The sequence below is a fragment of the Bison bison genome, unplaced genomic scaffold, assembly GCF_000754665.1.
Source record: "Bison bison bison isolate TAMUID 2011002044 unplaced genomic scaffold, Bison_UMD1.0 scf7180017864386, whole genome shotgun sequence".
NCBI lineage: Eukaryota > Metazoa > Chordata > Mammalia > Artiodactyla > Bovidae > Bison > Bison bison.
The window spans coordinates 1,315,343-1,342,220 of NW_011494958.1; the positions used below are offsets into that span (position 1 = coordinate 1,315,343).

Genomic DNA, 26,878 nt, shown 5'->3' on the forward strand with positions numbered 1-26,878 from the left:
CAAGTCCCCCCCCCCAAAAAAAAAAACACAAACAAACAAACCCAAACTCCTCGGCCCTCCAGGCTCACCAGTCCCCTTTCTGTCTCTGTGCATGTGCCTACTCTGGACATTTCACTGAAATGGAATCACACTGCATGTGGCTCTCTGTGTCTGGCCTCTTTCCCTCAGCTTTTGTTTTCAGTGTTCATGCATAGTGTAACAGGTACAGACATTTCATTCCTTTTCCTGGCTGAACAATATTTCACTGTATGGCTAATCCTCACTTTTGGAGAAACATGAATTTCTCTGGTAAACTTAACTTTCTCTTCCAACTTGTATCCTTACTTCTCTGCATCCTCCCGGGTTTTTTGGGGTCCCTCAGTGAGCTCTGTGAAGCGGTCCCCACGGGCATCTTCCCTGATTCCCCCTAAGGGTTGCCCCAGAGCATTAACTACTGTCCAGAAGGAAAGTTCTGATGATTGACAACCATCACCACTGACTGCTTGTCTGAGGAATTCCCTCATTTACCATCTGATCAAAGGACTGTGCCCTGTTAACTTGTGTCATAGGTTACCTTGTATTCAAGGTTCACCTGAATTTCCATACTTAGGGGCAAGGAGTCCGGGAATCCACCCTGGTGTACTCTCACAAGCTGTTCTTCCCTTATGTAGGATTTATCCTGGATAGAATTTTCACAGTGCATGTATCCTATGCCATGTAGGTGCTAGGATGTCACTCACTGATGGGGCATTATTCTGCCCTAGAAGGAAAGCCAGGTCAACACATGCCTATCATGGCAAACATCCGAAAGACTCAGGATGTGATCGCCATTTCCGTTGTTTGCCAGAGAGCCCTATAAGCACACTGCCCGCGTATTCCCCCTCAGTCATAGAGCGAACGATCGTTCCCTGTTCTCCCTCCAAACATACTCTGCAGCCAGAATTCTGTTTTGTATTGTAAGGTACAGCTTTCCTCTTACTTCCATAAAATATTTGATGCTACCAATATGTTTTTAACATATTAAGTTACTGATGGGTGAGTGAGAATGTTTTCAAATGTGGAATGCATTATATCATTTTTAAGACCAACGACTTTGAGATGGAAGCCAGCTTATCTTAACCCTTCTTTTTAGCTCTTTCTTTGAACCTGTAAAAGAAGGTCAATGTCTCTTGCCACTTGTTTAATTTCTAAATCTAATCAAAGACGTCTTTGTATGAAGAACATGAACCATGCAGTTGTGTTCAATTGATCAATCAGAGCCATATCCTGCTGTGTCTTTTCCAGAAAAACCCTCAGATCATGTATCTGGAGCAAGAGTTAGAAAGCCTGAAAGCCGTGCTAGAGATCAAGAATGAGAAGCTGCACCAACAGGACGTGAAGTTAATGAAGATGGAGAAACTGGTAAGTTTAGTGCAGAGCCTCACGGAGCGGGGTAACACCTGAGGCCTCTGAGCTAGATCTATGGGGTGGTCTTCGTGTCTAGAGATGTTTGGAAACATAGGAAAGGTAAAAGAGGTTACATTTTCTTTTCTATGTTAGCTTAAGGCTTATTCATGGCTGCCTTCTGCAACAGTTTTTTGTACCCCCCGCCCAAGGAACATGCAAACGGAGCAGTCAGTGTTTAGAAAAATAACAGCAAAGGTCATTCATATCCGTGGTGTGGGGATAGCCACCTGCATAAAAACAATGTTTAAATAATGTAAAAGTGGTTATTTAATATACCACCAGCTCAAGAGCTTTCTTATGCTCAAATCAGTTGGGTCCTTAATCCCCTCAGAGCAATTCAATCTTGCTAAATATCTCAATTCTCCATCTTGCTTCATGGGAATTAGACTGTGATAGAAGAATTGCACATTTATAAAATTAACCTGGTTGGATAAGTAGCCAGCACTATGAAAAACAGGAATAAAGTTTATTTTGTGGCCTCCAGGATAGACAGCTGACGTCAGCGTGTGGGGAATCCAGGGCTTTGTGGGAGGTTGTCCCTTCTCCCCCTAACTGTAGGTGACTCAGTGTTGAGTAGGTGCCTCAGTCAAACCCAAACCAGCCCTGGACAATAGGGAGCATGGAAGGCACTCATTACTCATTGTTTTGTTTGTTTGTTTTGCTGTTTGGTTTTCTTCTAGAGACTATTACCTTTCATGGGAGGTAAGAGCTAACCCCCATGTGGATACATGGATGCTTTGAATTACCAGGAAAGTTTGCTTTTGTAAAGGAAAGAAGGAGCTCATGGTCTCTAATGGCCCCAACCTGGTATATACCAGCTTCCACCAGAGGGATAGGCCTCCCTGTTCCATCCGGTCTCCTGCTTGCCAGTGTGGCCGCCAGCACTGACTCAGATAATCCTGTTAATAGCTGGTTGTCCCTATGCTGCCACATCAGAACTTTTCAAGCCCTCATGTGCAGTAAGATCAGACTCTGCTGTAAAATTACTCATCCGTCTTAATTTTCGTTGATCCACAAGTATTTCTGTCCCTTGCCATACCCAGGAAGTATCGGTCAGCTTGGCATGCTGTATATGCAGAAGGAGGGGTTGATATGATGACAGATAAGCCCACTGTTACCTTATTTATTTGTAACCTCCAGGCCTTTGTCAAAAATTAGACACTTAGAAAGCAAAGAGGCTTTCTCCATTAAAACAAAAAAACTATCCCTGCTGATCATTAGCTCTGAGAATTGGTTTCCAGGGCTAGTTTCTGCTCCAGTAAAATGAGGAATTGGAAGAGATACTATTTTAAGGCCAATCACTCCCCAGTATTTAATTCCAGATTTTCCCACCTTGTGTTTTTATCTTGTATTCCTTTATACTTCCTAGAAATTCCAAGGCTCCCTCTATTTTACATGTTAGTCACATTTTGGTGATATTTCACCTGGTTGGCTTGTCCTAAGTTTTTTCTGGATAATAGATGTTGGTGGTGGGAATGTAAATTGGTACAGTCACTATGGAGAACAGTATGGAGGTTCCTTAAAAAACTAAAACTGCTATATGACCTCGCAATCCCACTCCTGGGCATATACCCTGAAAAAGTCACAATGCAAAAAGACATGTACCCCAGGGCTCATTGCAGCACTATTTACAACAGCAACCTAAATATCCATCAACAGAAGAATGGATAAAGAAGATGTGGTACATATATACAATGGAATAGTACCTCACCCATACAAAGGAATGAAATTGGGTCATTTGTAGAGATGTGGATGGACCTAGAGTCTGTCACACAGAGTGAAGTAGGTCAGAAAGAGAAAAACAAAGATCATGTATTAATGCATATATGCAGAATCTAGAAAAATGGTAGTGAACTTACCTGCAGGGCAGGAATAGAGATACAGACGTAGAGAATTGACCTGTGGACACAGGAGGGGAGGGGAGGACGAACTGAGAGAGTAGCATTGCCATACGTACACTACCGTGTGTGAAACAGATCACTCATCGCAAAGCTGCATGGCACAGGGAGCTCAGTGTGGTGCCCAGCGATGACCCAGAGAGCTGGAGATCAGAGGAAGGCTCAGGAGGGAGGGGATATACATATACAGAGAGCTGATTCACACTGCTGTACAGCAGAAGTTAACAACATTGTAAAGCAATTATACTCCAATTAAAAAAAAAAAAAGACAGCTTAGTCACAGGCACCAGTGACAAGGACTTAGCACGAAGTTGGACAGAGCTGTGATGTCTCCTCCAAGAGGGTAATGAAATCTTAACTTCAGAAACTGAGCAGGAGTGTATTCAGCTCTTCATCATTAGCTGATTCAGTGTCTTCTGGGCTTTTCTCCTTTAATCTGGCAGATCAGTTTGCTTGCCTATTGTCCTTCCCAGGCTAAACTTTCAAGGAAAACAAACATGTCTTTAGTTTAGCTAAGGAGGGGTGCCTTTTGTCATGCATTTCTTTGTTTTGAGGCTCCACAGAGCTCTGGGGATTGCACTGAGTAGCCACTCAGAGGGACATGCTGGCGAGCCAGCAGGAAACCATGATTAAGGTCGTGTTAAACACTGCCACGAACTGAGTTTTCATCAAGTGTGGGATTTTTTTTTTTTTCCCCAAATTGACCATAAGAAGCTGTAGTGTCTCTGATAAACGTTGGCTGCCAGGCTGCAGTTTTCTTTATCACCGTGAAACTGAAAGAGGCACAGCCTCCAAGGGCAGGGCACTAATTCTTGGGAATTCTAAAGCAGCGTGACCTTGAGCAAATCAGTAGCCCCTGGGTGTGTGTGTGTGTTCACATGCCCTGGCACACATTTGAAAAGTAATACCCGTGTGCTCTGTTTTGCTGCAGTAGGTTCTTCCTTGCAGTGCATCAGTGTAGAGATGTTCAACATACCATTCAGCTTTGCTGAATTAAGAGTAGCCATTGACCTATATACGTTACCGTGTGTAAAACAGCTAGTGGGAAGCTGCTTTATATAGCACAGGGAGCTCAGCTCAGTGCTCTGCGATGACCTAGAGGAGTGGGATGGGGGATCCAGGGGGAGGGGATATCTCTATACATACAGCTGATTGACTTCGTTGTACAGCAGACACCAATACAACAGTGTAAAGCAATTATACTCCAATAATAAATTTTTTAAATAAAAATACTGTTAACCTTGAAAAGAATTAAAAACTTTCCTAAATTAAATCTTTGTAGCCTACACTGATATCAGGAAGGTACCTCAAGGAATAAGGGCCTTATGTAATTTTTAACGTATGAATGTTGACACTCTCATTTATGCCAAGGTGGACAATAACACAGCGCTGGTGGACAGACTGAAGCGATTCCAGCAGGAGAATGAAGAACTGAAAGCTCGGATGGACAAGCACATGGCAATCTCGAGGTAACATGCCACTATCCTGTTTGCCCCGAGCCCCTCCCTGCCTCACACGTGAACACTGAGTGTTCCTTTCTTAGCCCGGCCCACTCCTGTCCCCCCTGGACTGAAGCGAGTGGTTAAAGAGGTTCTGATTTCTGCCTGGGAAATGACTGCAGCCTGTGGCGCCTTCACTTACCCAAGGGGCCTGGACAAAAGTCTGAGTCCTCAGCGGGCATGCCTTCCCTTCCCAGGGAAACCTGGCTGATGGAAGTGGAGAATGTCCTCAGAGAAGGATCGTCACAACAGCAAACAAACCCCAAGCAAGAAACAGCCCCCCTCCCCACCACTCCCCTACCACCTACGAGGGTCCTAAGACACACAGCCTGCCTGTGGGTGCGTTACTAGGTCTGCTATGAAATTGCCTCAACGTATAGCTTTTCCTTTGGCTCCAGCTCACACTTCCCTGTTCCTCTGCCAGCCCAGCCTGTGTACAGCAATTGCTTTCATTCCAGAGATCATCTGGGGGCTCTCAAATTTAAACCAGTAAGAACTTTTTTTCAGACTCTTAAAAAAAAAACAAGACTCACATGATTTCTGGCTCCTTTCTGTCTGCCAGGCAACTTTCCACGGAGCAGGCGGTCCTGCAGGAGTCGCTGGAGAAGGAGTCCAAGGTCAACAAGCGCCTCTCCATGGAGAACGAGGAGCTGCTCTGGAAGCTCCACAACGGGAACCTGTGCAGCCCCAAGAGGTCCCCCACGTCCCCCCCGCCCCCTTCCAGTCACCTCGGAACTCAGGCTCCTTCCCCAGCCCCAGCATCTCTCACCCAGATGACCTCCCTGGGAACCAGAGACAGACTGAAGGCGTCTCTGCAGGACTGACCCCGCCCGCAACCGCGCACCACCCGCCCTAGAAGTGGGAACCCACGGCCCGAACCGGCTCCTCCCATGTGAGACCGGACTCGGAGGAAGGCGTCCGACCCGGTCCAAAGATGCTATGGGAACGGATCTACACGGACACTGTCGCACAAAGCACTTACAGAACGGGAGAAACCTTGGTCATTGCCTTTTTCACCTATGGGTAAAGGGGAAAACTCTCAGGGGCCTGTTAAGATAAAGATTTATATAACCTTTGTAACCTTATATAACCTTTGTAATTTATATAACCTTCACCACAGACACCTTCTCGTGATTTTTCTTTTGGTCTGACTGGGGCTGTGTGGATGGAGCGGATGGACCTGAGTGTCGTGTGTTGGACGCTGCCTCCCTTGGTGTGTGTTGAGTTGAGCATCTCTGGAGACGTGTTCGTCAAGCAGTTGTCAGTGTAGACATCTCTGCAGAAGCCATGGAAGGAAGAGCAGTAGTTGCTGGAGTTAGGATTCTTTACTACCGGCCAGCTCAGCCCTCTGCCCTGGCGGGGAAGAGGGGCTGCAGCAACAGCTCTGATTTGCCCGGGCCTGTGCCTTCTCTGCATCCCTTTGAGTAACTTGATAAGCAGCCTTTCAGTGTTCAGCTGTGTCAGTTGAAACTAGCTAGATTTTTTTTTAACTTACCCATGTGAACGTGAAATACTACAATTCATTTTTTTCAGGCTATGAGCAAACACAGAACCCTAATTTTGCATAAAAAGAAAAGAAGAAAAAAATCTGTATAAAGAAAGAGCAGTACCCATGGATTGCTCTCTGCCTTATTTCTAGCTTGATCTGAGCTATTCTCAGTGATTTCAACTGGCTTCTTCTCTCCCATCCCCATCCCCCCGCCCCTCTCTCCCCCATCCAGAGCCACAAAAGCAAACCTTCCACCTCCTTCCTGCTTTTCTCTGGGACAGGGAATATGCTTTGTCAAAGCCAGCTCATCTTCAAGGTGCTGACCACTTTTCCAAATAAACCAGGGCCTGGTTCCAAAAGTACAAGTTTGGGGACATCCCAGAGAGATTAAAGAACAAAAAAGGGTCAATAGCTGACAGAACTGGGAAAGACAGGATTCGGTGCTTATGGATGACTAGGAGCACCTTGCTAATAGAGCAGGCTGCGGAGACGATGCTAAATTTTCACATACCTTTGAAGAATCCTCCCGTCCTGGGAAAGACAGCAGAATGGCCAGCCGGTGAGAGGAAAATGTGGCCTGACCAGCTCATCTCCAAGTTGCATTCGGTCTCTTTTCAAAACATCACTTATTACCTCCCCCAGTTCTAATACGTTGGGGGAAGTAGAAGGAAAAACTGTGGCTTTTTTCTCTCTCTCTCTGCATGTGTCAAGCTTGTGCTATCAGTATTTACTAATCAGCGTAGCTGACATTCAGTGGCTTTACAAATAACCCCTATAGGAAGAACAGGTTCAGGCCACTAGAGGCGGATCTTTGAGTTGTCACTTACACACACACTACAAAGCAGTGCTCAAATTTCTCCAAGCCAGGCTTCAACAGTACGTGAACTGAGAATTGGCAGATGTTCAAGCTGGACTTAGAAAAAGCACAGGAACCAGAGATCAAATTGCCAACATCTGTTGAATCATAGAAAAAGGAAGAGAATTCCAGAAAAACATCTACTTCTGCTTCACTGACTACACTAAAGCCTTCAACTTTGTGGATCACAACAAACTGGAAAATTCTTAAAGAGATGGGAATACCTGACTACCTTACCTGCCTCCTAAGAAATCTGTATGCAGGTCAAGAAGCAACAGTTAGAAGTGGACATCAAACAACAGACTGGTTCCAAATCGGGAAAGGAGTATGTCAAGGCTGTATATTGTCACCGTGCTTATTTAACTTATATGCAGAGTACATCATGAGAAATGCCAAGCTGGAGGAAGCACAAGCTGGAATCAAGATTGCCAGGAGAAATATCAATAACCTCAGGTATGCAGATGACACCACCCTTATGGCAGAAAGCAAAGAAGAACTAAAGAGCCTCTTGACGAACATGAAAGAGGAGAGTGAAAAAGTTGGCTTAAAACTCAACATTCAAAAAGATCATGGCATCTGGTCCCATTACTTCATGGCGAATAGATGGGGAAACAGTGACTTTATTTTGGGGGGCTCCAAAATCACTTCAGATGGTGACTGCAACCGTGAAATTAAAAGATGCTTGCTCCTTGGAAGGAAAGCTAGCCCCAACCTAGACAGTGTATTCAAAAGCAGAGCCATTACTTTGCCTACAAAGGTCCGTCTAGTCAAGGCTATGGTTTTTCTAGTAGTAGATGTATGGATGTGAGAGTTGGACTATAAAGAAAGCTGAGAGCCAAAGAATTGATGCTTTTGAACTTTGGTGTTGGAGAAGACTCTTGAAAGTCCCTTGGACTGCAAGGAAATCCAACCAGTCAATCCTAAAGGAAATCAGTCCTGAATATTCTTTGGAAGGACTGGTGCTGAAGCTGAAGCTCCAGTACTTTGGCCACCTGAACCGAAGAACTGACTCACTGGAAAAGACCCTGATGCTGGGAAAGATTGAAGGCAGGAGGAGCAGGGGATGGCAGAGGATGAGATGGTTGGATGGCATCACCGACTCAATGGACATGAGTCTGAGCAAGCTCTGGGAGTTGGTGATAGGGAAGCCTGGTGTGCTTCAGTCCATGGGGTCGCACAGAGTCAGACACAACTGAGCAACTGAACTGACAAAGTGGACTGATATTCATGATGCACTGTTTGTTTTGTTTTACTAGTGATTGTGTCTACAGTCTTTTATCTCTGACACTTGACTATGTATGTAACCTTTCATGTTCATTTCTGATAAATGGGAATGTAGGTTCACTGCCACCTCCTGGAATCTCTCTCTGCTCACTTTCCAAGCTGTCCTCAACGTCATTAGCCAAAGTGGGGTTTGCCATCCATTGCCTGCACGTGGTAAATCTCATGCTGTTCCCTGTGTCCTCCATGCCATTTAGGTTCTGGTAATCGTTCTGACATAGTTAATACAAAATGTCTTCAGAGAATAGGAGACGATGAGAGAGGAAACAAAACAGAACTTTAACATTATCTTGAAAACAAATGTTACCACTTAGGATGCAAAATGTTGGCACATCATAAAAATACGAGTGTGGAAACAACCATAGTGTGCTCAGTTTGGAGTGATGGAAAGTATTTGACTTTAATCAAATAAATAATGCTGGAATATTCAATATAAGGGTTGCATCCTCTGACATAGTTCACTCTCCAAAGTGTTATCTAGTTTGAACCTTAGTTTCCTAGGAATTTCCATTGCAACCACAAAATTGGACATGAGCTGAAATGTAGCTCTCAGAGCTAGACCTCAAGATTTTCTAAATTCAAAGCTATGGGTATTTGAGAAATAATAAAATTTTACTGGTCTAACAATAATTTCTGCTGTATAACATAAGAAAATTGGAACAGCTACAGTCTACATATTTTGAAGGTGGTAAAAGCCTAAACAAAGTGGAATCTTCCTCAACCTGTGCATCTATTTTATATTGAAAGTTAAACATTTAAAAACACATGCTGGGCTTCCTTGATGGTCCAGTAGTTAAGAATCCACCTTGCAATGCAAGGGACACTGTTTCAATACCTGTTTGGGGAAGATCCCACATGCCGCAGAGCAACTAAGCCTGTGCACAACTGCTGGGCCAGCGCTCTAGAGCCTGTGAGCTGCAAGTACTGAAGCCCACGCGCCTAGAGCCTGTGCTCCGCAGTGAGAGAGAGAAACCACCGCAACGAGAAGTCAGTGCAGTGCAACGAACAACAGCCCCTGCTCCCGACAACTAGAGAAGGCCCACGTGCAGCAACGAAGACCCAGGACAACCTATATAAATAATCTTTAAAAAAAATGCTGTTGTTCTTACTAAATGTCGAATCTAGAACTAGTAATTCTGAGTGCAGCAGTTGAAAAAAAAAAAGTTTAGATACTATTTTTTTATACTTCATATCATACAATAGCTCATGTATAGTTGAACTATATATATAAAATCACTACATTTTTAGATTCTCTCATAGCATGGTTATGATACCAAAGGGAATATTAGGTATTGACTCACACATTGCTGCCAATGAGTGCTTCTGGATGTACTTCAAACCGACTTAAACAACGAGCACTTAGCCCATTTTTTTTTTTTACTTTTTACAAAAACTTGCTCCTTTAATAGAAAATGATTATATAAAGTTGTTTACATATATGCCTTCTGAGTAGAAACCCTAGAAATGCATATACGTAGGTCAGCAGTCAGAATACATGCTTTCTGCTAGTAGAGTTAACACTTCTATAATTAGACCGATGACTTCCTTTTAGTTTGGAGGTCTGGGTCTGACTCACAAGGCAGGGCCTGGGGTTTGGCCCTGGCAAAGACAAAGAACCTCGGAGCTGGTTGTGGACACCAGTGGGCTTTCCGTCAGTTCATTTATACTTCATCTTCCAAGTCAGGAAGACTCCACAGTGGTGGCTACTGTGGTCTGTCCTTGGAGATTCTGAGCGGTGCAAATGTAATAACCTGCGTCAATGGTCTCAAAGTCTTCGATGCTCAGGACACTCTGGGAGATCCTTGTGGTGTGCCCAAGTCCTCTGTGGATCAGCCGCCAGGAGTCCTGAATCGTCACGGGCCTTTCATCCTGTTGAACAACACCCACGGGGACTGGAGCACAAACCACACGCTGCTCTCACCAGCTCCCATTCATCTGACACTGCTGAGTATCCCTTTCAAAGCGCAAAAGACATGCTCCTACAGGACTATTTGGTATGCGCAGCTCATGGGAGCTCTGACACTGCCTAGTCAGTTTAGGCTGCATTTTTTTTTTCCAAGCAGGGCCTTGAATTTCATTATGCTGTTTGGCTCTCTCTTCCTGCCCTTTTCTTCAAGTTTCTACTTAATATAAATTTTACTCTTTTGGAACTTCAAGAATGTGGGGCTGGTATTAGGCATAAAGATACAGATAAATTTTTCCACCGCTCTGCTGTTGACACTGCTCATGTTCACCCCTTGGTACAGTGGTTCTTATTCGCAGAACTAAGAAGCCCAAAGCACTCACCTTGTAAATGAATATGAGCTCACAACTGTTCAGATTTGGGGGAGGGAGACACGATTAGTCCAATGTGCCCTAGGACTGCAGTGGGTGGAAAGCTGTGCCCGGGATGGATAATAATATACCCGAGGTGACTTCACTCCCTATTTCTAGAAAGTGAGATGGTCACTTCTGAGATGCTTCCTCCAACTTTGGTGATAAGTAGTGTCTTCTGAATTAGTTTAACACAATTGTAATATTTACAGTATTACTGAATTAATACCCTTTCTGCTAATAATTAGCAATGTAAAGAAACCAAAAAACCTCTCATGCAAGCTATTAATGTTTTCTAAATGGGACAACACTTTAGATACAAGTACCTAGCACTGGGAAAGCACTATTCTCCAGGGAGAGTTATTTTCCACCAATCACAGCCCTTCGACCAGAAGCGTATTGGCTGCCAAGTACATCTTAGGATGCCAGGTCCAGATCTTTTCTGGCAACAAGGGGATCGTTCCATGTTGGTAGCGAGGCTGTCTATTTTAGTGAGCAGACGAGGCCCATGGCTGCATGTGCTGGAGCTGCGTTTATGGCAAGTCTATTTTAAGATAACCTCGGCCTCATGGCACCTTTTCCAAGGCCTGGGTTTACATGCTGACCTGGTGGGTGTCTGCTCAGAGTTCTCTGCCCCGGGGACCAACTTTTACATGGCAAAGGCTAAAGGACTCCAGAAGGAAGGTAGATTGGCCTCCAACTAACCCAAAGTTAAGACTGCAAATTGAGGTTGGGGTTGAAGAAAGGAGGCCCCCTCCTTTCCTGTTCATGCCCTTGTCCCCTTCCTTTGGGTTCATGAAGAAAAGAGGGTACATTGACTAAACTACCTAATGGAACTCAGTCACTTTTTCCTGTTCTTTAAAAAAAAGCCATTTATTGGCTTGGCCAAAAAGTTCCTTTGGGTTTTTCTATAACAGGAAAAAACCTGAATGAACATTTTGGGCAACCCAATATAAACATAATTGAAACATTTTAGCAGCAAACCAGCAAGTTCCGGCCCTAGCAGGGCTCCACACGTCTCTCATGCGTCTTAAGTGACCGTCCTCCTCACTGACTGGGGGTGAACAGGGAACTAGACCCTAGAGCAGCTGGCCGAGGCCGGCCCCGCTCACCTTCTGCCCTGGGTAGGTCCACCTGAATGCCACCTCCACGTCCGGCTCCCCCAGGACTGTGCAGAGGACGCTCACATCATCCCCGCCCTTCACCTTGTTCGAGGATGCCAAGATGGTCGTTGACGGAGGGCCCCTGGGAACTGGAAGTGAGCAGAGGACAGCGATGTGAGATGCCATCCATGGGCAAGGGTGGCAGACACAAACCGACAGACGTGTTCTCTTCTCTGGGCAGATATGGGACATCCCTGCCTTTCTTCAGCTGCCCAACTAGCATCCGACCTGCTCTGTCCACTACTTGGGGCTTTATGACACCTCTTCTCTGTCTACCTTGGTGGTCCAGAATGGGGTGGACATCCAGAGACCCCCAGATATTCCACTTGTAATGAGACAAGCCCAGAAGATCTGCGAGGAGCTCGTATGAGTGAAAAGGTGGAGAGAGAAGAAGGGGTTTGAGAGCAGAACAAGGGGAAGGAAGACAAGGCGGTCTGGAGGGAGGACCACCGACAGGGGAAGACAGACAGACAGGCATATGGCTCAGCAGCCTCAGGAGGAAGAGGAGCGAGTCAGAATCCACCAACAGGAGAAACGCTTGCAGGAAGAGCGTGCAGGATCTTGCCTTCACGGCATTGCAGAGACAACGTTCTTCATCAGGCTCAGTCCACTCGAGTAATTTTGAGGGCAGCATGGATCCAGGAACGTGCTGGGAGAGGAGGCTAAGGCAGGGAACCAGCCAGACATGGTCTCCAAGCCCTGGGGCCTCCATTCCAGCAGAGGACGTGCACCCTCGACAGGCCACTGTGTGGTGGGTTTAGAACCTGAGCTGCGGGAAGAACCGAAGGAGAGGCCCAGAGTGCCGCGGATGTTTGGACTAAAACCTGAAGGCCTTCAGGGAAAAAGGGAGGGACCGGCATACAGGCCCCGAGGGGAGTAGAGGGGAACCCTCGGGAGGGCAGAGGCCACCCTGCAAGACCATTCAAGCTACGTGGAAGATTTTGACTTTGGTTCTAGGAAAAGTTCATTAGTTCAGAGGTTCATTGGTTCAGTGGTTCATTTAGCCCACAGAATGGTTTTAACTGGACCAATAATCAGTTACTGGGTGGAAGATGGAGAAAGTGTGGGCATGGAAGAGACCAGTTGGAAAGGTACTCATGTTAGACCAAGGAAGAAGTGATGATAGTTGAACTCTTTTTGCAGTAGGATGGACAGCAGAATTCAAGGGCTTTGATGGAATGAGTCAAAATGACTGGGAGGAGCTGGGAGTGTTTCGGGTTCCTGTACCGCGGAACTGCAGCGCCATCACTGGGATGAGGGCAACTGAAGAACCAGGCCTGGGAGGAAGGCCCAGAGCTCAGGAAAGGGCCTGGGAGGTACCTCAGTGCAGGTGTTAGAGAGACAGTTGGGTACACTTAGCTGGCGATCCAGGCCACATCCATTCCCCCGGGAGCGACTGGTACACAAATGTGCAGCAGTGTGTGGCTATGGTCGAGACCACCCAGGAGGAGCAGGAGGACAAACAAAAAAGTGCCTGGGGGAACTCCAACATATAAAAGCTAGGAGAGGCAGCTCATTCTATGAGGCCACCATCACCCTGGTACCAAAACCAGACAAAGATATAACAAAAAAGGAAAAATACAGGCTGGTATTACTGATGAACAAAGACATAAAAATCCTCAACAAAATACTTGAAACCAAATCCAAAAACACATTAAAAGGATCATACACTAGGATCAAGTGGGATTTATCCCAGGGATTCAAGGATTCTTCAATGAATGCAAATTAATGTGATAATCATATTAACAAACTAAATAAAAACCAAATGATCATCTCAATAGATGCAGAAAAAGCTTTTGACAAAATTCAATGCCCATTTATGATAAAAAACTGTCCAGAAAGTGGGCACAGGTAAGTATTATATTACCTCAACATAATAAAGGCCATATGTGACAAACCCACAACTAACATCATTCTCAGTGGTGAAAAACTGCAAGCATTTCCAATAAGGTCAGGAACAAGACAAGGGTGTTTGCTCGCACCACTGTTCTTCAGCATAGATTTGGAAGTCCTAGCCACAGCAGAGAAGAAAAAGAAATGAAACAAATCTAAACTGAAAGGAAGAAGAAGTAAAACTATCACTGTTTGCAGATGACAAGATACTAAACATCAAAACCCTAAAGACACTACCAGAAAACTACTAGAGCCCATCAATGAATTTAGTAAATTTGCAGAATACAAATTTAATACATAGAAATCTCTTGCTTTATACACTAAATCAGAAAGAGAAATTAAGGAAACAATCCCATTTACCATCACATCAAAAAGAATAAAATACCTAGGAATAAACTTACCTAAGAAGGCAAAAGACCTGTATTCAGAAAACTATAAGATGCTGAAAAGTGTGAAAGTGTTAGTGGCTTAGTCATGTCCAACTCTTTGCAATCCTATGGACTGTAGCCTGGCAAGCTCTTCTGAACTCCAGGCAAGAATACTGGAGTGGGTTGCCATGCCCTTCTCCAGGGGATCTTCCTGACCCAGGGACTGAACCCAGGTCTCCTGCATTGCAGGCAGATTCTTTACCATTTGAGCCATCAGGGAAGCCCCATAAGATGCTGATGAAATAAAAAATGACACATACAGAAAGTCAAAATGACTGTACTACCCAAAGAAATCTATGGATATAAACGCAATTTCTATCAAATTACCAAAGGCCTTTTTTACAAAGCCACAGTAATCAAAATAATATGATTCGGACACAAAAACAGAAATATAGATCAATGGAATAGGACAGAAAGTCCAGAGATAAACCCAAGTACCTACGGTCACCTAATCCATGACAAAGGAGGCAAGACTATGCAATGGAGAAGAGACTGTCTCTTCAGCAAGTAGTGAGGGAAAACTGGATTGCTACATGTAAAAGAATGAAATTAGAACACCTCCTAACACCATACACAAAAATAAGCTCAAAATGCATTAAAGACCTAAATGTGAGTCTGGATACTACAAAACTCTTAAGAGGAAAACACAGGCAGAACACTCTCTGACATAAATTACAGCAAGATCTTTTTTGATCCACCTCCTAGAATAATGAAAATAAAAACAAATATAAATAAATAGGGCCTAATTAAACCTAAAAACTTTCACAAAGGAAGCCATAAACACAATGAAAAAACCCACAAAATGGGACAAAATATTTGCAAACCAAATGACTGACAAAGGATTAATCTCCAAAACATACAATCTGCTCATGCGATGCCTTATTAAAATAACAAAGAACCCAATCAAAAATGGGCAGATCTGTATACGCATGTCTCCAAGAAGACATATAGATGGCCAAAAAGCACACGAAAAGATGTTCAACATCACTGTTTACCAGAGAAACGCAAATCAAAAGTACAATGTGGTATCACTTCACACCAGTCAGAATGGCCATCATCAAAAAATCTACAAACAAGAAATGCTGGAGAGGCTTTGGAGAAGGAACCCTCCTATCCCGCTGATGGGAATGTAAACTGTTACAACCATTATGGAGAACAGTAGGGATATTTCTTTAAAAAACTAAATATAGAACTACCAAATGATACAGCAATCCTACTTCTGGGCACATATCCAGAGAAAACCATAATTCAAAAAGATAAACGTTACCCAGTTATTCATTGCAGCACTATTTACAATAGTCAAGATATGAAAGCAACCGAAGTGTCATTGACAGAGGAATGGATAAAGAAGATGTGGAACATATATATACAATGGAATATTACTCAGCAGTAAAAAAGAATGATGCCATTGGCAGCGAAATGGATGGGCTTATAGCTTGTCATACCGAGTAAAGTCAGAGAAAGACAAATATATGATATCACTTATATGTGGAATCTAGAAAAACGTTTCAAGTGGGCTTATTTACAAAACAGAAATAGAGTCACAGATGTAAAAAAATAATCTATGGTTACTAGGGGGAAAAGGCAGGAGAGGGATAAATTGGGAGATTGGAATTGACATATACACAGTACTATATATAAAATAGATAACTAAAAAGGACCTACTGTATAGCACAGGGAACTCTACTCAATACTCTAATGCCCTATATGGAAAAAGAATCTATCTAAAAAAGACTGGACACATGGATACCTGTAACTGATTCACTCTGCTGTACACCTGAAACTAGCACAGCATTGTAAATCAACTATACTCTGATAAAAATTAAAAAAAGAAAAAACTTGCAAGAGGCAAAGAGCTGGCAAAGATAAGAGAATGCGGTGGCTGAAGAAGCAGGGGGAAATGGCACCAGGGAAGAGGGGGGTTTTATGTAGGCGAAGTAAAATCTAGAAGGACGAAGACAGAAAGTTGTCTGCTGAACTTAATGGCCTGGGAGGCCCTTCCGCCAAGGCTGCTTTGGCGGAGCTAAGGGAGAAGACTGAGGAGCCGGGTGGGAGGGAAGCACCCCGATGGGGGCCGGGGAGGGCTCTTTCAGGGAGTGTGGCTGTGATGGAGGAGAGAGATGGCTGCAGCGGAGGGCGGCGAAAGGAGACTTGAGAGAGTTATTTGACAGCAGTGTTGGAAGCTGTGGCCTCATGAATAAGCCCCAGGGCTGAGACCCAGAGTCATGAAGGGACCCAAATTCTCAGAGAGCAGTCAGCTCTGGAGCCACCCATCCTATCGCAATGATGCCCGGGGGGAACACGGCTGCAGAGCACTCTGCCTCACACGAGGACCATCAACCGGGCTCATGTCAGAGTGCTCCGAGCGAAAACCAGAGAGAGTCCCTCCTCTCCTCCCTCGCAGGGCTGGCGAGTGTGCCTTCTCTCCTGGGGGTCGGGGGAGACGCCCCTCACCCGCCGCCCCTGGCGCCAGCAGCCAGGATGGAGAGCGCCGGAGGATGCCGCGGGGATGTGGGCCTGCTGCTGATCACGCACGCGGAGCCTGGACCAGAGAGCGCGTTGGAAGAAGCTGAAGAGAAGGGAGTTGGGGCTGGGGGGATCATAGGCAATAAAGTATAACATTCTAGAAATGACAGCGCTGCAGAGGAGCCTTTAAGAACAACCATCTGTGCCTCCTGCTCTCCCGCCACCACTGGGGACAGCCATACCCGACACTGACCAGCCGGAAGGGGCTTGCGTCTCGCCCGGGAAGGGCTTACCCTCCGCGTAGAGCAGCTGGTACTTGACGGAGATCTGAGACTTGCCCCCCGCCTCTGCCTTGCAGTAGACCACCCCCTGGTGGCCGACGTGAGGCTGCAGATACACAAAGCCTCTCTTCAGGTCGTAAACGATGTCCGTTCCGTTGGCCGGGATCTCCTTGGCCGGAAACTCCCTGTGGAGGGTGACCTTGGCCGACAGGACGGTCACTCGGCAAGGAACCACAGCCTGCCTGTCCGGGTTCAGGTAGACGACATCAAAGTGACTGGGAGAAGGTACGAAGAGTTCACCTTTCTCTGCAAAGGGAAAGACGGGCTCATTTAGTCTGGAAAAACAGGGTGAGAACACTTAAAGTGATACTTACATATTCAGGGCACAAAGATGAGAGGGGATCTGCAGTGTACTTCAAACATGGAGTCCTTAGCAATTGAAAAGGCCATTTTAACACATTAAGGGCTTCCCTGGTAGCTCAGACGGTAAAGAATCTGCCTGCAATGCAGGAGAACTGGGTTCCATCTCTGGGTGGGGAGTCCCCTGGAGAAGGGAATGACAACCCACTCCAGTATTCTTGCCTGGAGAATCCCATGGACAGAGGAGCCTGGCAGGCTACCATCCGTGGGGTTGCAAAGAGTCAGACAGGACTAAGCAACTAAAACTTACTTTCACTTTCATTTTAATACATTACTGACCAGGGGATTTTTGCAGAAACTAATGCCTGTGGCCATCGATGTGGGTAACAAAAGACGTATTAATATGTCTCTGGTCAGTAAGTTGTTTAAAAAAATGAGTTTCCTTTTTTGGATGAAGGATATTACTGCTTGTGTTCTTGAAGGAAACAAAATCAGTATTAACTCAAGCCCAAATCAGGCCCACTGGTTTACCCCACTGAGGAAGCAGTGAAGGAGACTGGTTTCCTTGTGCTAAGAGCAGTTTTAACACCTAGGAACCATCTGCCGTGTCTCTAGAGAGGTCAGCCCCACAGCCCTTGCTCAGTAACTGGGAGGGACTTCCCCACTCAGCAGAGCCTCTGAGACGGGCCCAGTGTGGTGCTGGTGTCTTCACAGCCCAGAGGACCTCATTTCTGCCCAAGGTCAGTGGAAAGAGAATTAAGCAGGGACACACAAGGAGCCAGCTAGTCTCGGGTTCTGAGCTCTGTTTTGGCAGCCACTGGGCTGGGGACCTTCAACCTGTTTCTTACACTCTACCTGTTTCCTGAGAAATCACCCTGCATGTTCTTTAAGCTCTTGATGGTGGCATTTTTTTTTTTTTCTTTCATTTAAGGCATTTGGATCTAGTGCCCTGAGCAGGGATTGAACCCAGGCTTGCTGCACTGGGAGCAAAGAGTCTTAGCCACTGGACCACCAGAGAAGTTCTAATGATGGCATTTTCATCTTAGAGAAATGAGAACTGGTTTCCCTGTACTTTGCTCAGCACAGTCAAGGGACTCTGAATTGTGAGGTGTGTTTTTTTTGTTTGGGGCATGAAACATTAAATACTTTGTTTTCTGGATCATTCCATGAGAGATTATAGTGCTTGCTAAGAGAAATCGTTGAACTGAATCACACCCCAACCTTTGTTAAATTGTCTCCTATGTTTTCCAACCGTATTTCTGAAAGTTATTCTTGGCTTGCTTCACTAGCCTTTGTGCCCTAGTTGTATGACTTTGTGTTTTACATTGAGAATAGAATTCCTGGACACAATAGCAAATGCCGTCATGGGCCAAGAGTTCTTTGCCTATAAGTATTATAATATTTTTAATAATATCAGCTTCTCTAACGTGGAATCATGGCTCAGGAAATCTCCACCTTTTGTAAGACTTTCCATCAGGCCAGGCAGTTTGCGCCACTTCACAATATGTTGCCTTTCAGGCTTAGGCAAGGCTACCTTGGTCAACATCTTACCTAACACCCCTGTGTTCAAATGGAGTAAGTCCACGTGGCCTTGTATGTGTCACTTCACCTCTCTGTGCTTCAGTATCCCTGTTTCTAAAGAGAAGAATCTGGAGCATTTGTATTAAAGATCTCTTTGTCAGTCAGTTCAGTTCAGTCGCTCAATCATGTCTGACTCTTTGAGACCCTATGGATTGTAGCACGCCAGGCTTCCCTGTCCATCACCAACTCCTGGAGCTTGCTCAAACTCATGTCCATGTCCATCCAACCATCTCATCCTCTGTCATCCCCTTCTCTTCCTGCCTTCAGTCTTTCCCAGCATCAGGGTCTTTTCCAGTGAATCAGTCTTGCATCAGGTGGCCAAAGTATTGGAGCTTCAGCTTCAGCATCAGTCCTTCCAATGAATATTAAGAGTTGATTTCCTTTAGGATTGACTGGTTTGATCTCCTTGCAGTCCAAGGGACTCTCAAGAGTCTTCTCCAACACCACAGTTCAAAAGCATCAGTTCTTCAGCACTCAGCTTTCTTTATAGTCCAACTCTCACATCCATACATGACTACTGGAAAAACCATAGATTTGACTATACAGACCTTTAAAGGCAAAGTAACGTCTCTGCTTTTCAATATGCTATCTAGGTTGATCATAACTTTCTTCCAAGGAGTAAGCATCTTTTAATTTCATGGCTGCAGTCACCATCTGCTGTGATTTTGGAACCCAAGAAAGTACAGATATCTTTTTAGCAAATATTTAAGGAAGGTGTGATTGTCAGATTCAGAAAGAACTTTTGTTTTAAGGTTTTGTATAGAAATCTGACTACTTCATGGATCACAGCCTTGTCATGCAAAGGGGTTTGTGTAACTCAATGAAGCTATAAGCCATGCCATGTAGGGCCACCCAAAATGGACAGGTCATGGTGGAGAGTTCTGACAAAATGTGGTGCACTGGAGCAGGGAGTGGTAAACCACTCCGGTATACTTGCCATGAGAACCCCATGAACTGTATAAAAAGGCAAAAAGATCTGACACTGAAAGGTGAGCCCTCCCAGGTCAGAAGGTGTCCAGTAGTCTACTGGGAAGAGTGAAGGACAATTACTAATAGCTCCAGAAAGAATGAAGCATCTGGGCCAAAGCGGAAACAACACTCAGTTGTGGATGTGTCTGGTGATGAAAGTAAAATCCGATGCTGTAAGAACAGTATTGCATAGGAACCTGGAATGTTAGGACCATAAATCCAGGTAAATTGGACATGGTCAAGCAGGAAATGGCAAGAGTGAACATCGACATCTTAGAAATCAGTGAACTAAAATGGATGGGAATGGGTGAATTTAATTCAGATGACCATTATCTCTACTACTGTGGACAAGAATCCCATAGAAGAAATGGAGTAGCCCTCACAATCAATACAAGAGTCCAAAATTCAGTACTTAGGTTCATCCTCAAAAAACAACAGAATGATTTCAGTTCATTTTCAAGGTAAACCATTCAACATCACAGTAATCCAAGTCTATACCCCAATCACTGATGCTGAAGAAGCTGAAGTTGATAAGTTCTGTGATGACCTAGAAGACCTTCTGGAACGAACACCAAAAAAAGAGATGTCCGGTTTATCAGAGGGGACTGGAATGCAAAAGTAGGAAGTCAAGAGATACCTGGAGTAACAGGCAGGTTTGGCCTTGGAGTACAGAATGAAGCAGGGCAAAGGCTAACAGAATTCTGCCAAGAGAATGCACTTGTCATAGCAAACACCCTTTTTTAACAACACAAAAACCAACTTTACACATGGACATCACCAAATAGTCAATCCTGAAATCAGACTGATTACATTCTTTGCTGCCAAAGATGGAAAAGCTCTATACAGTCAGCAAAAACAAGACCGGGAGCTGACTGTGGCTCAGATCATCAGCTCCTCATAGCAAAATTCAGGCTTAAACTGAAGACAGTGGGGAAAACCACTAGGCCAGTCAGGTATGACTTAAATCCCCTATGAATATACAGTGGTGGTGATGAATAGATTCAAGGGATTAGATCTAGTAAACACAGTGCCTGAAGAACTATGAATAGAGTTGGAATATTGTACAGGAGGCAGCGAACAAAACCATCCCAAAGAAAAAGAAATGCAAGAAGGCAAAGTGGTTGTCTGAGGAAGCTTTATAAATAGTTGAGCAAAGAAGAGAAGTGAAAAGCAAGGGAGGATAGGAAAGGTATACACCAATAAATGCAGAGTTCCAGAGAGTAGCAAGAAGAGATAAGATGACCTTCTTCAATGAGCAGTGCAAAGAAACAGAGGAAAACAGCAGAAGGGGAAAGACTAGAGATCTCCTCAAGAAAACTGGTAATATCAAAAGAATATTTCATCTAAAGATGGGCATAATAAAGGACAGAAATGGTAAAGACCTAAAAGAAACAGAAGAGATCAAGAAGAGATGGCAAGAATACCTGGAAGAACTACACAAAAAAGATCTTAATGACCCAGTTAACCATGATGGTGTGGCCACTCACCCAGAGCCAGACATTGTGCCATGTGAAGTCAAGCAGGCCTTAGGAAGCACTGCTGCCAGTAAAGTTAGTGGAGGTGATGGAATTCCAGCAGAGCTACGTAAAATCCTACAAGATGGTGCTATTAAAATGCTGCACTCAATCTGTCAGCAAATTTAGAAAACCAGCAGTGGCCACCAGACTGGAAAAGGTCAATCCTCATCCCAATTTCCAAGAAGGGTAGTACTAAAGAATATTCAAACCACCAGACAATTGCACTCATCTCCCATGCTAGTAAGGATATGCTCAAAATCCTTCAAACTAGACTTCAGCATTATGTGAACTGAGAACTTCCAGATGTTCATGCTGGTTTTGGAAAAGGCAGAGGAACCAGAGATCAAACTGCCAACATCTGTTGGATCATAGAGAAAGCAAGAGAATTCCAGAAAAACATCTACCTCTGTTTCGTTGACTATGTTAACATCTTTGACTGTGTGGATCATAACTGTGGAAAATTCTTAAAGACATGGGAATACCAGACCACCTTACCTGCCTCCTGAGAAACCTGTATACAGGTCAAGAGCAAACAATTAGAACTGGACATGGAGCAACAAACTGGTTCCAAATTAGGAAAGGAGTCCATCAAGGCTGTATATTGTTACCCTGCTTATTTAACTTATATGCAGAGTACATCATGAGAAATGCCAGACTGGATGAAGCACAAGCTGGAATCAAGATTGTGGAGAGAAATATCAGTAATCTCATATACACAGAAAACACCACCCTTATGGCAGAAAGTGAAGAGGAACTGAAGAGCCTCTTGATGAGGATGAAGGAAGAGAATGAAAAAGCTGGCTTAAAACTCAATATTAAAATAACTAAGATCATGGCAAACAAAGGAGGAAAAGTAGAAGCAGTGACAGATTTCCTCTTCTTGGTCTCTAAAATCACTGAAGATGGTGACTGTAGCCATGAAATTAGAAGACAATTGCTTTTTGGCAAGAAAGCTATGACAAACTTAGACAGTGTGTTAAAAAGAAAAGACATCGCTTTCCTGATAAAGGTCCATATAGTCAAAGCTATGGTTTTTCCAGTAGTCATGTATGGATGTGAGTTGGACCATAAAGAAAACTGAGCACTGAAGAATTGATGCTTTTGAACCATGGTCCTGGAGAAGACTCTTGAGAGTACCCTGGACTGCAAGGAGATCCAACCAGTCCATCCTAAAGGAAATCAGTCCTGAATATTCATTGCTGAAGCTGAAACTCCAATATTTTGGCCACCTGATACAAAGAACTGACTCATTGGAAAAGACCCTGATGCTGGGAACGACTGAAGGCAGGAGGAGAAGGGGACGGCAGAGGATGAGATGGTTGGATAGCATCACCAAATCAATGGACATGAACTTAGTCAAACTCCAGGAGATGATGAGGGATAGGGAAGCCTGGAGTGCTGCAGTCAGTGGGGTCTCAAGGAGTCAGGCAAGACTTGGCAACTGAACAACAACAGGAATGTGAACCAGTGTGCAGACCCAGTAGAATAAGCAAACAATTTGAATTTCAGAACAAAAGTGAGGCCTTACTTCCTATACTGTAATCCATGTTTTGAAAGAAGGAACCACACCAGTTGCTTTAACCAATAGAAAAATAAAATGTATTTGCCAAGTGAATGGAGTAAGCAAGGCTGCAGGAAGAATATATGAATGAGTAAGCAAATTATTATCTATAAATTAAATCTGTCCAATTTGCACTTATTCATTCCTGGACATTTATTGAGCATATACATATTTTTATTAATTCAACTGAATTGCTGTAACTTGATAAATTACAAAAATTTAATGTCTTTTAAAGTAAAAAAAAAAAAAACCTGCCATTAGTAGAATCCATGTACCCAAAAAAAAGTGTGTTCAAGTTTATATTTAAAATTATGGATCACAAATGCCTCTACAAATATGCTTGGTATCTACTCAAGTGGATGACATACATTGCTTTAAAAAAATAAAACACATGGAAACTTAAGATTTTTTTAAAATTAGTTAATAGGCAATAAACTAAAATCCAAATTATAACAAACTCCACACTTGGTAAAATGCTGGTTCATATGGTTTTACCACATGTGTAAACTGGAGCCCATGCCTCTTACTATGAGGAAGCCCTACGGCTGGTAATGTTTCCCTCCACTCCCCTGCCTTGATCTGGGAGGTGGTTACATGATCTGGGAGGTGGTTACATGATCTGGGAGGTGGTTAATTTGAGGATCAGTCACTGAGCTGTGACTGAGTTGTGATTTGTGTATTTCCCACAGTATAAGTCATACTTCAATATGAAGTTAGAGCAGGGGAGAAGAAAAAGTCTCTGAGAGCCTCCTGGATGAAGATTGAATACAAATATAACTTGTTCAGTTCAGTTCAGTCGCTCAGTCGTGTCCGACTCTTTGTGACCCCATGAATCGCAGCACGCCAGACCTCCCTGTCCATCACCAACTCCCGGAGTTCACTCAGACTCACGTCCATCGAGTCAGTGATGCCATCCAGCCATCTCATCCTCTGTCGTCCCCTTCTCCTCCTGCCCCCAATCCCTCCCAGCATCACAGTCTTTTCCAATGAGTCAACTCTTTGCATGAGGTGGCCAAGGTACTGGAGTTTCAGCTTTAGCATCATTCCTTCCAAAAATATCCCAGGGCTGATCTCCTTCAGAATGGACTGGTTGGATCTCCTTGCAGTCCAAGGGACTCTCAAGAGTCTTCTCCAACACCACAGTTCAAAAGCATCAATTCTTCAGTGCTCAGCCTTCTTCACAGTCCAACTCTCACATCCATACATGACCACAGGAAAAACCATAGCCTTGACTAGACGGACCTTTGTTGGCAAAGTAATGTCTCTGCTTTTGAATATGCTATCTAGGTTGGTCATAACTTTCCTTCCAAGGAGTAAGCGTCTTTTAATTTCATAGCTGCAGTCACCATCTGCAGTGATTTTGGAGCCCCCAAAAATGAAGTCTGACACTGTTTCCACTGTTTCCCCATCTATTTCCCATGAAGTGATGGGACCAGATGCCATGATCTTAGTTTTCTGAATGTTGAGCTTTAAGCCAACTTTTTCACTCTCCTCTTTCACTTTCATCAAGAGGCTCTTTAGTTCCTCTTCACTTTCTGCCATAAGGGTGGTGTCATCTGCATATCTGAGGTTATTGATATCTCTCCTGGCAATCTTGATTCCAGCTTGTGTCTCTTCCAGCCCAGCGTTTCTCATGATGTACTCTGCATAGAAGTTAAATAAGCAGGGTGACAATATACAGCCTTGACGTACTCCTTTTCCTATTTGGAACCAGTCTGTTGTTCCATGTTCAGTTCTAACTGTTGCTTCCTGACCTGCATACAGATTTCTCAAGAGACAGGTCAGGTGGTCTGGTATTCCCATCTCTTGAAGAATTTTCCAGTTTATTGTGATCCACACAGTCAGAGGCTTTGGCATAGTCAATAAGGCAGAAATAGATGTTTTTCTGGAACTCTCTTGCTTTTTCCATGATCCAGCGGATGGCCATTTGATCTCTGGTTCCTCTGCCTTTTCTAAAACCAGCTTGAACATCAGGAAGTTCACGGTTCACATATTGCTGAAGCCTTGTAGCAGTTGCTTAATCAAAAATTGCACAAATTAACAGTCAAAAGCAGCTTCACAGTGTTTACAATCAAACTCTAGGAAACACACACGCAAAATGGATGCCAGACATTTCTCTGTGTGGGTGGTGGGGAAGCACATGTTCTGAGAGACTCCAGAGCCAAGAGCCTCCATACCAGCCCATCTTGGTTCTCTAATGCTTGAAAAGACAAATTGCTAAACCCTATCCTGAAAATTCAACTGGACTCTCAGTGTTGAGGAATAAGAAAACAATACAATCCATTCAGTCACAGCTCTGATGCAGGTTTTTTTGAAAGTTGAAATGTTGATTTTTCAGCCTTCCTGTGACACCCTAAAGGGCTTCCATAAATTAAGAAAGAGGATCCACCTCCAGAACTTAGAGAACCTATTACCCAATGAGACTTTCTGCTCAAAGTTAGCTCTTCAGTTCAAAAATCTCAGTTTTAATAACCATTATTTGGGGAAGACACAATAGTGCTAATCACAACAAAGAATTTTCATTCTGCAATTTGAAACATGGTATCAGTCCTTGTCCAGAATAACAGGTCCCATGAGCCTTAATTAATCTCCTTTCCACTGCCGCTTCCTAGTGTGGTACCATTCTATGGGCACGTGGTACCATTCTGTGGGCATGTGGTACCATTCTATGGGCATGTGGTACCATTCTATGGGCATGTGGGCACTTCTGGGTGGTGCAATCCAGAATGAGGCTCAGAAGCAATGGCCGTGAACAGCTGTCAGCAATTCTGACGATGCCAGTTATGCTAGCTTATGTGTGTCTGTCAATCTTTCCATCACCTTGTCTTAAAAGTAGGTTAAGGGACTTCCCTGGTGGTCCAGTGGCTAGGACTCCACGGTCCTAACGCAGGGGGCCCAGGTTTGATCCCTGGTCAGGGAACTAGATCCCACATGCTGCAACTAACAATTTACTCACTGCAACTAAGACACAGCACAGTAGTCAATCACTCTACAAGTCAATTGATTGATCAATCAATCAGTGGGTTAAGGCAGTAAGAACACTGGATCCTGGACCAGAAAAAATGGATATGACTCTTTACTCTGCCACTTGAAGTCAAGTCACCTCGCCCTGTTGTATCTTAGCATCAGCATTATTATTTCTAGTGTGCAGAGTTGCTCAGTTATGTCCCACTCTTTGCAACCCTATGGACTGTAGCCCGCCAGGTATCTCTGTCCATGGGATTTTCCAGGCAAGAATACTAGGGTGGGTTTCCTTTCCCTCCTCCAGAGGATCTTCCCAACCCAGGGATCAAACCTACATCTCCTGTGTCTCCTGTATCGCAGGCAGATTCTTAACCCACTGAGCCATCAGGGAAGCTTCCCTGATTATTTCTAAAAAAGAGATAATTAGCTTCTGCTAATTTCCTCAGAGCTTTGTGGAAATTAAATGAGATGCACGTGTCTCCAGAATCACAGAGCACTCTGCTGATGTATCTGCTCGCCAGAGAGGAGCTCTTTGGGCAGGATGGGAGAATGTGTGAGATTTTGCTGAAGTGTTCATTAAAGGTCAGAGCCTATGGTTATCTGAACTGTAGATCTGAGTCACGGGAAATCTACAGGTACAACAGATGGATTCAGGATGTAGACAAACCTCATTACAAAGCCTACTCAGACACTAAGGAGGCCTCCTGGCTTCACCTGAAACGCCTCAGACAGCAGAAGCACCAGGGCATGGCATTTGAAAGATTCCAGAAAGCTGTCCCTGACCTCTGAGGCTTGTTGGAGAACATCTTCCCCAAATTTTAGAATATAGAGCTCAGCAGCAGAAAAGGCTGGCAAGCCACTCTGCAGTGCCTGCTTCTCCAAGTGCAAGTTCTGCCTGGGAAACCTGGCCCTGGCCCTGCAGGGGAGGAGAGGC

The 26,878-nt window shown here is 44.3% G+C and overlaps 2 protein-coding genes across 2 annotated transcripts in view; one reads left to right on the plus strand and one right to left on the minus strand.

Annotated features, from left to right (window-relative positions):
* MTUS1 (microtubule associated tumor suppressor 1) overlaps positions 1–5,943 on the plus strand; it is a 67,160-nt gene extending 61,217 nt beyond the window's left edge. The window contains 4 exon segments of the mRNA XM_010858369.1: positions 1,264–1,380; positions 4,695–4,792; positions 5,385–5,530; positions 5,533–5,943. Coding sequence (XP_010856671.1) covers positions 1,264–1,380; positions 4,695–4,792; positions 5,385–5,530; positions 5,533–5,678 — 507 coding nt within the window. The 3' untranslated portion in view covers positions 5,679–5,943.
* A 3,872-nt stretch (positions 5,944–9,815) lies between these two features.
* Positions 9,816–26,878, minus strand: part of PDGFRL (platelet-derived growth factor receptor-like) — a 73,950-nt gene continuing 56,887 nt past the window's right edge. The window contains exons 4-6 of the mRNA XM_010858370.1: positions 17,005–17,298; positions 11,874–12,013; positions 9,816–10,317 (exon numbers count right to left, since the gene is read on the minus strand). Coding sequence (XP_010856672.1) covers positions 10,129–10,317; positions 11,874–12,013; positions 17,005–17,298 — 623 coding nt within the window. The 3' untranslated portion in view covers positions 9,816–10,128. The remainder of the gene's footprint in view (positions 10,318–11,873; positions 12,014–17,004; positions 17,299–26,878) is intronic.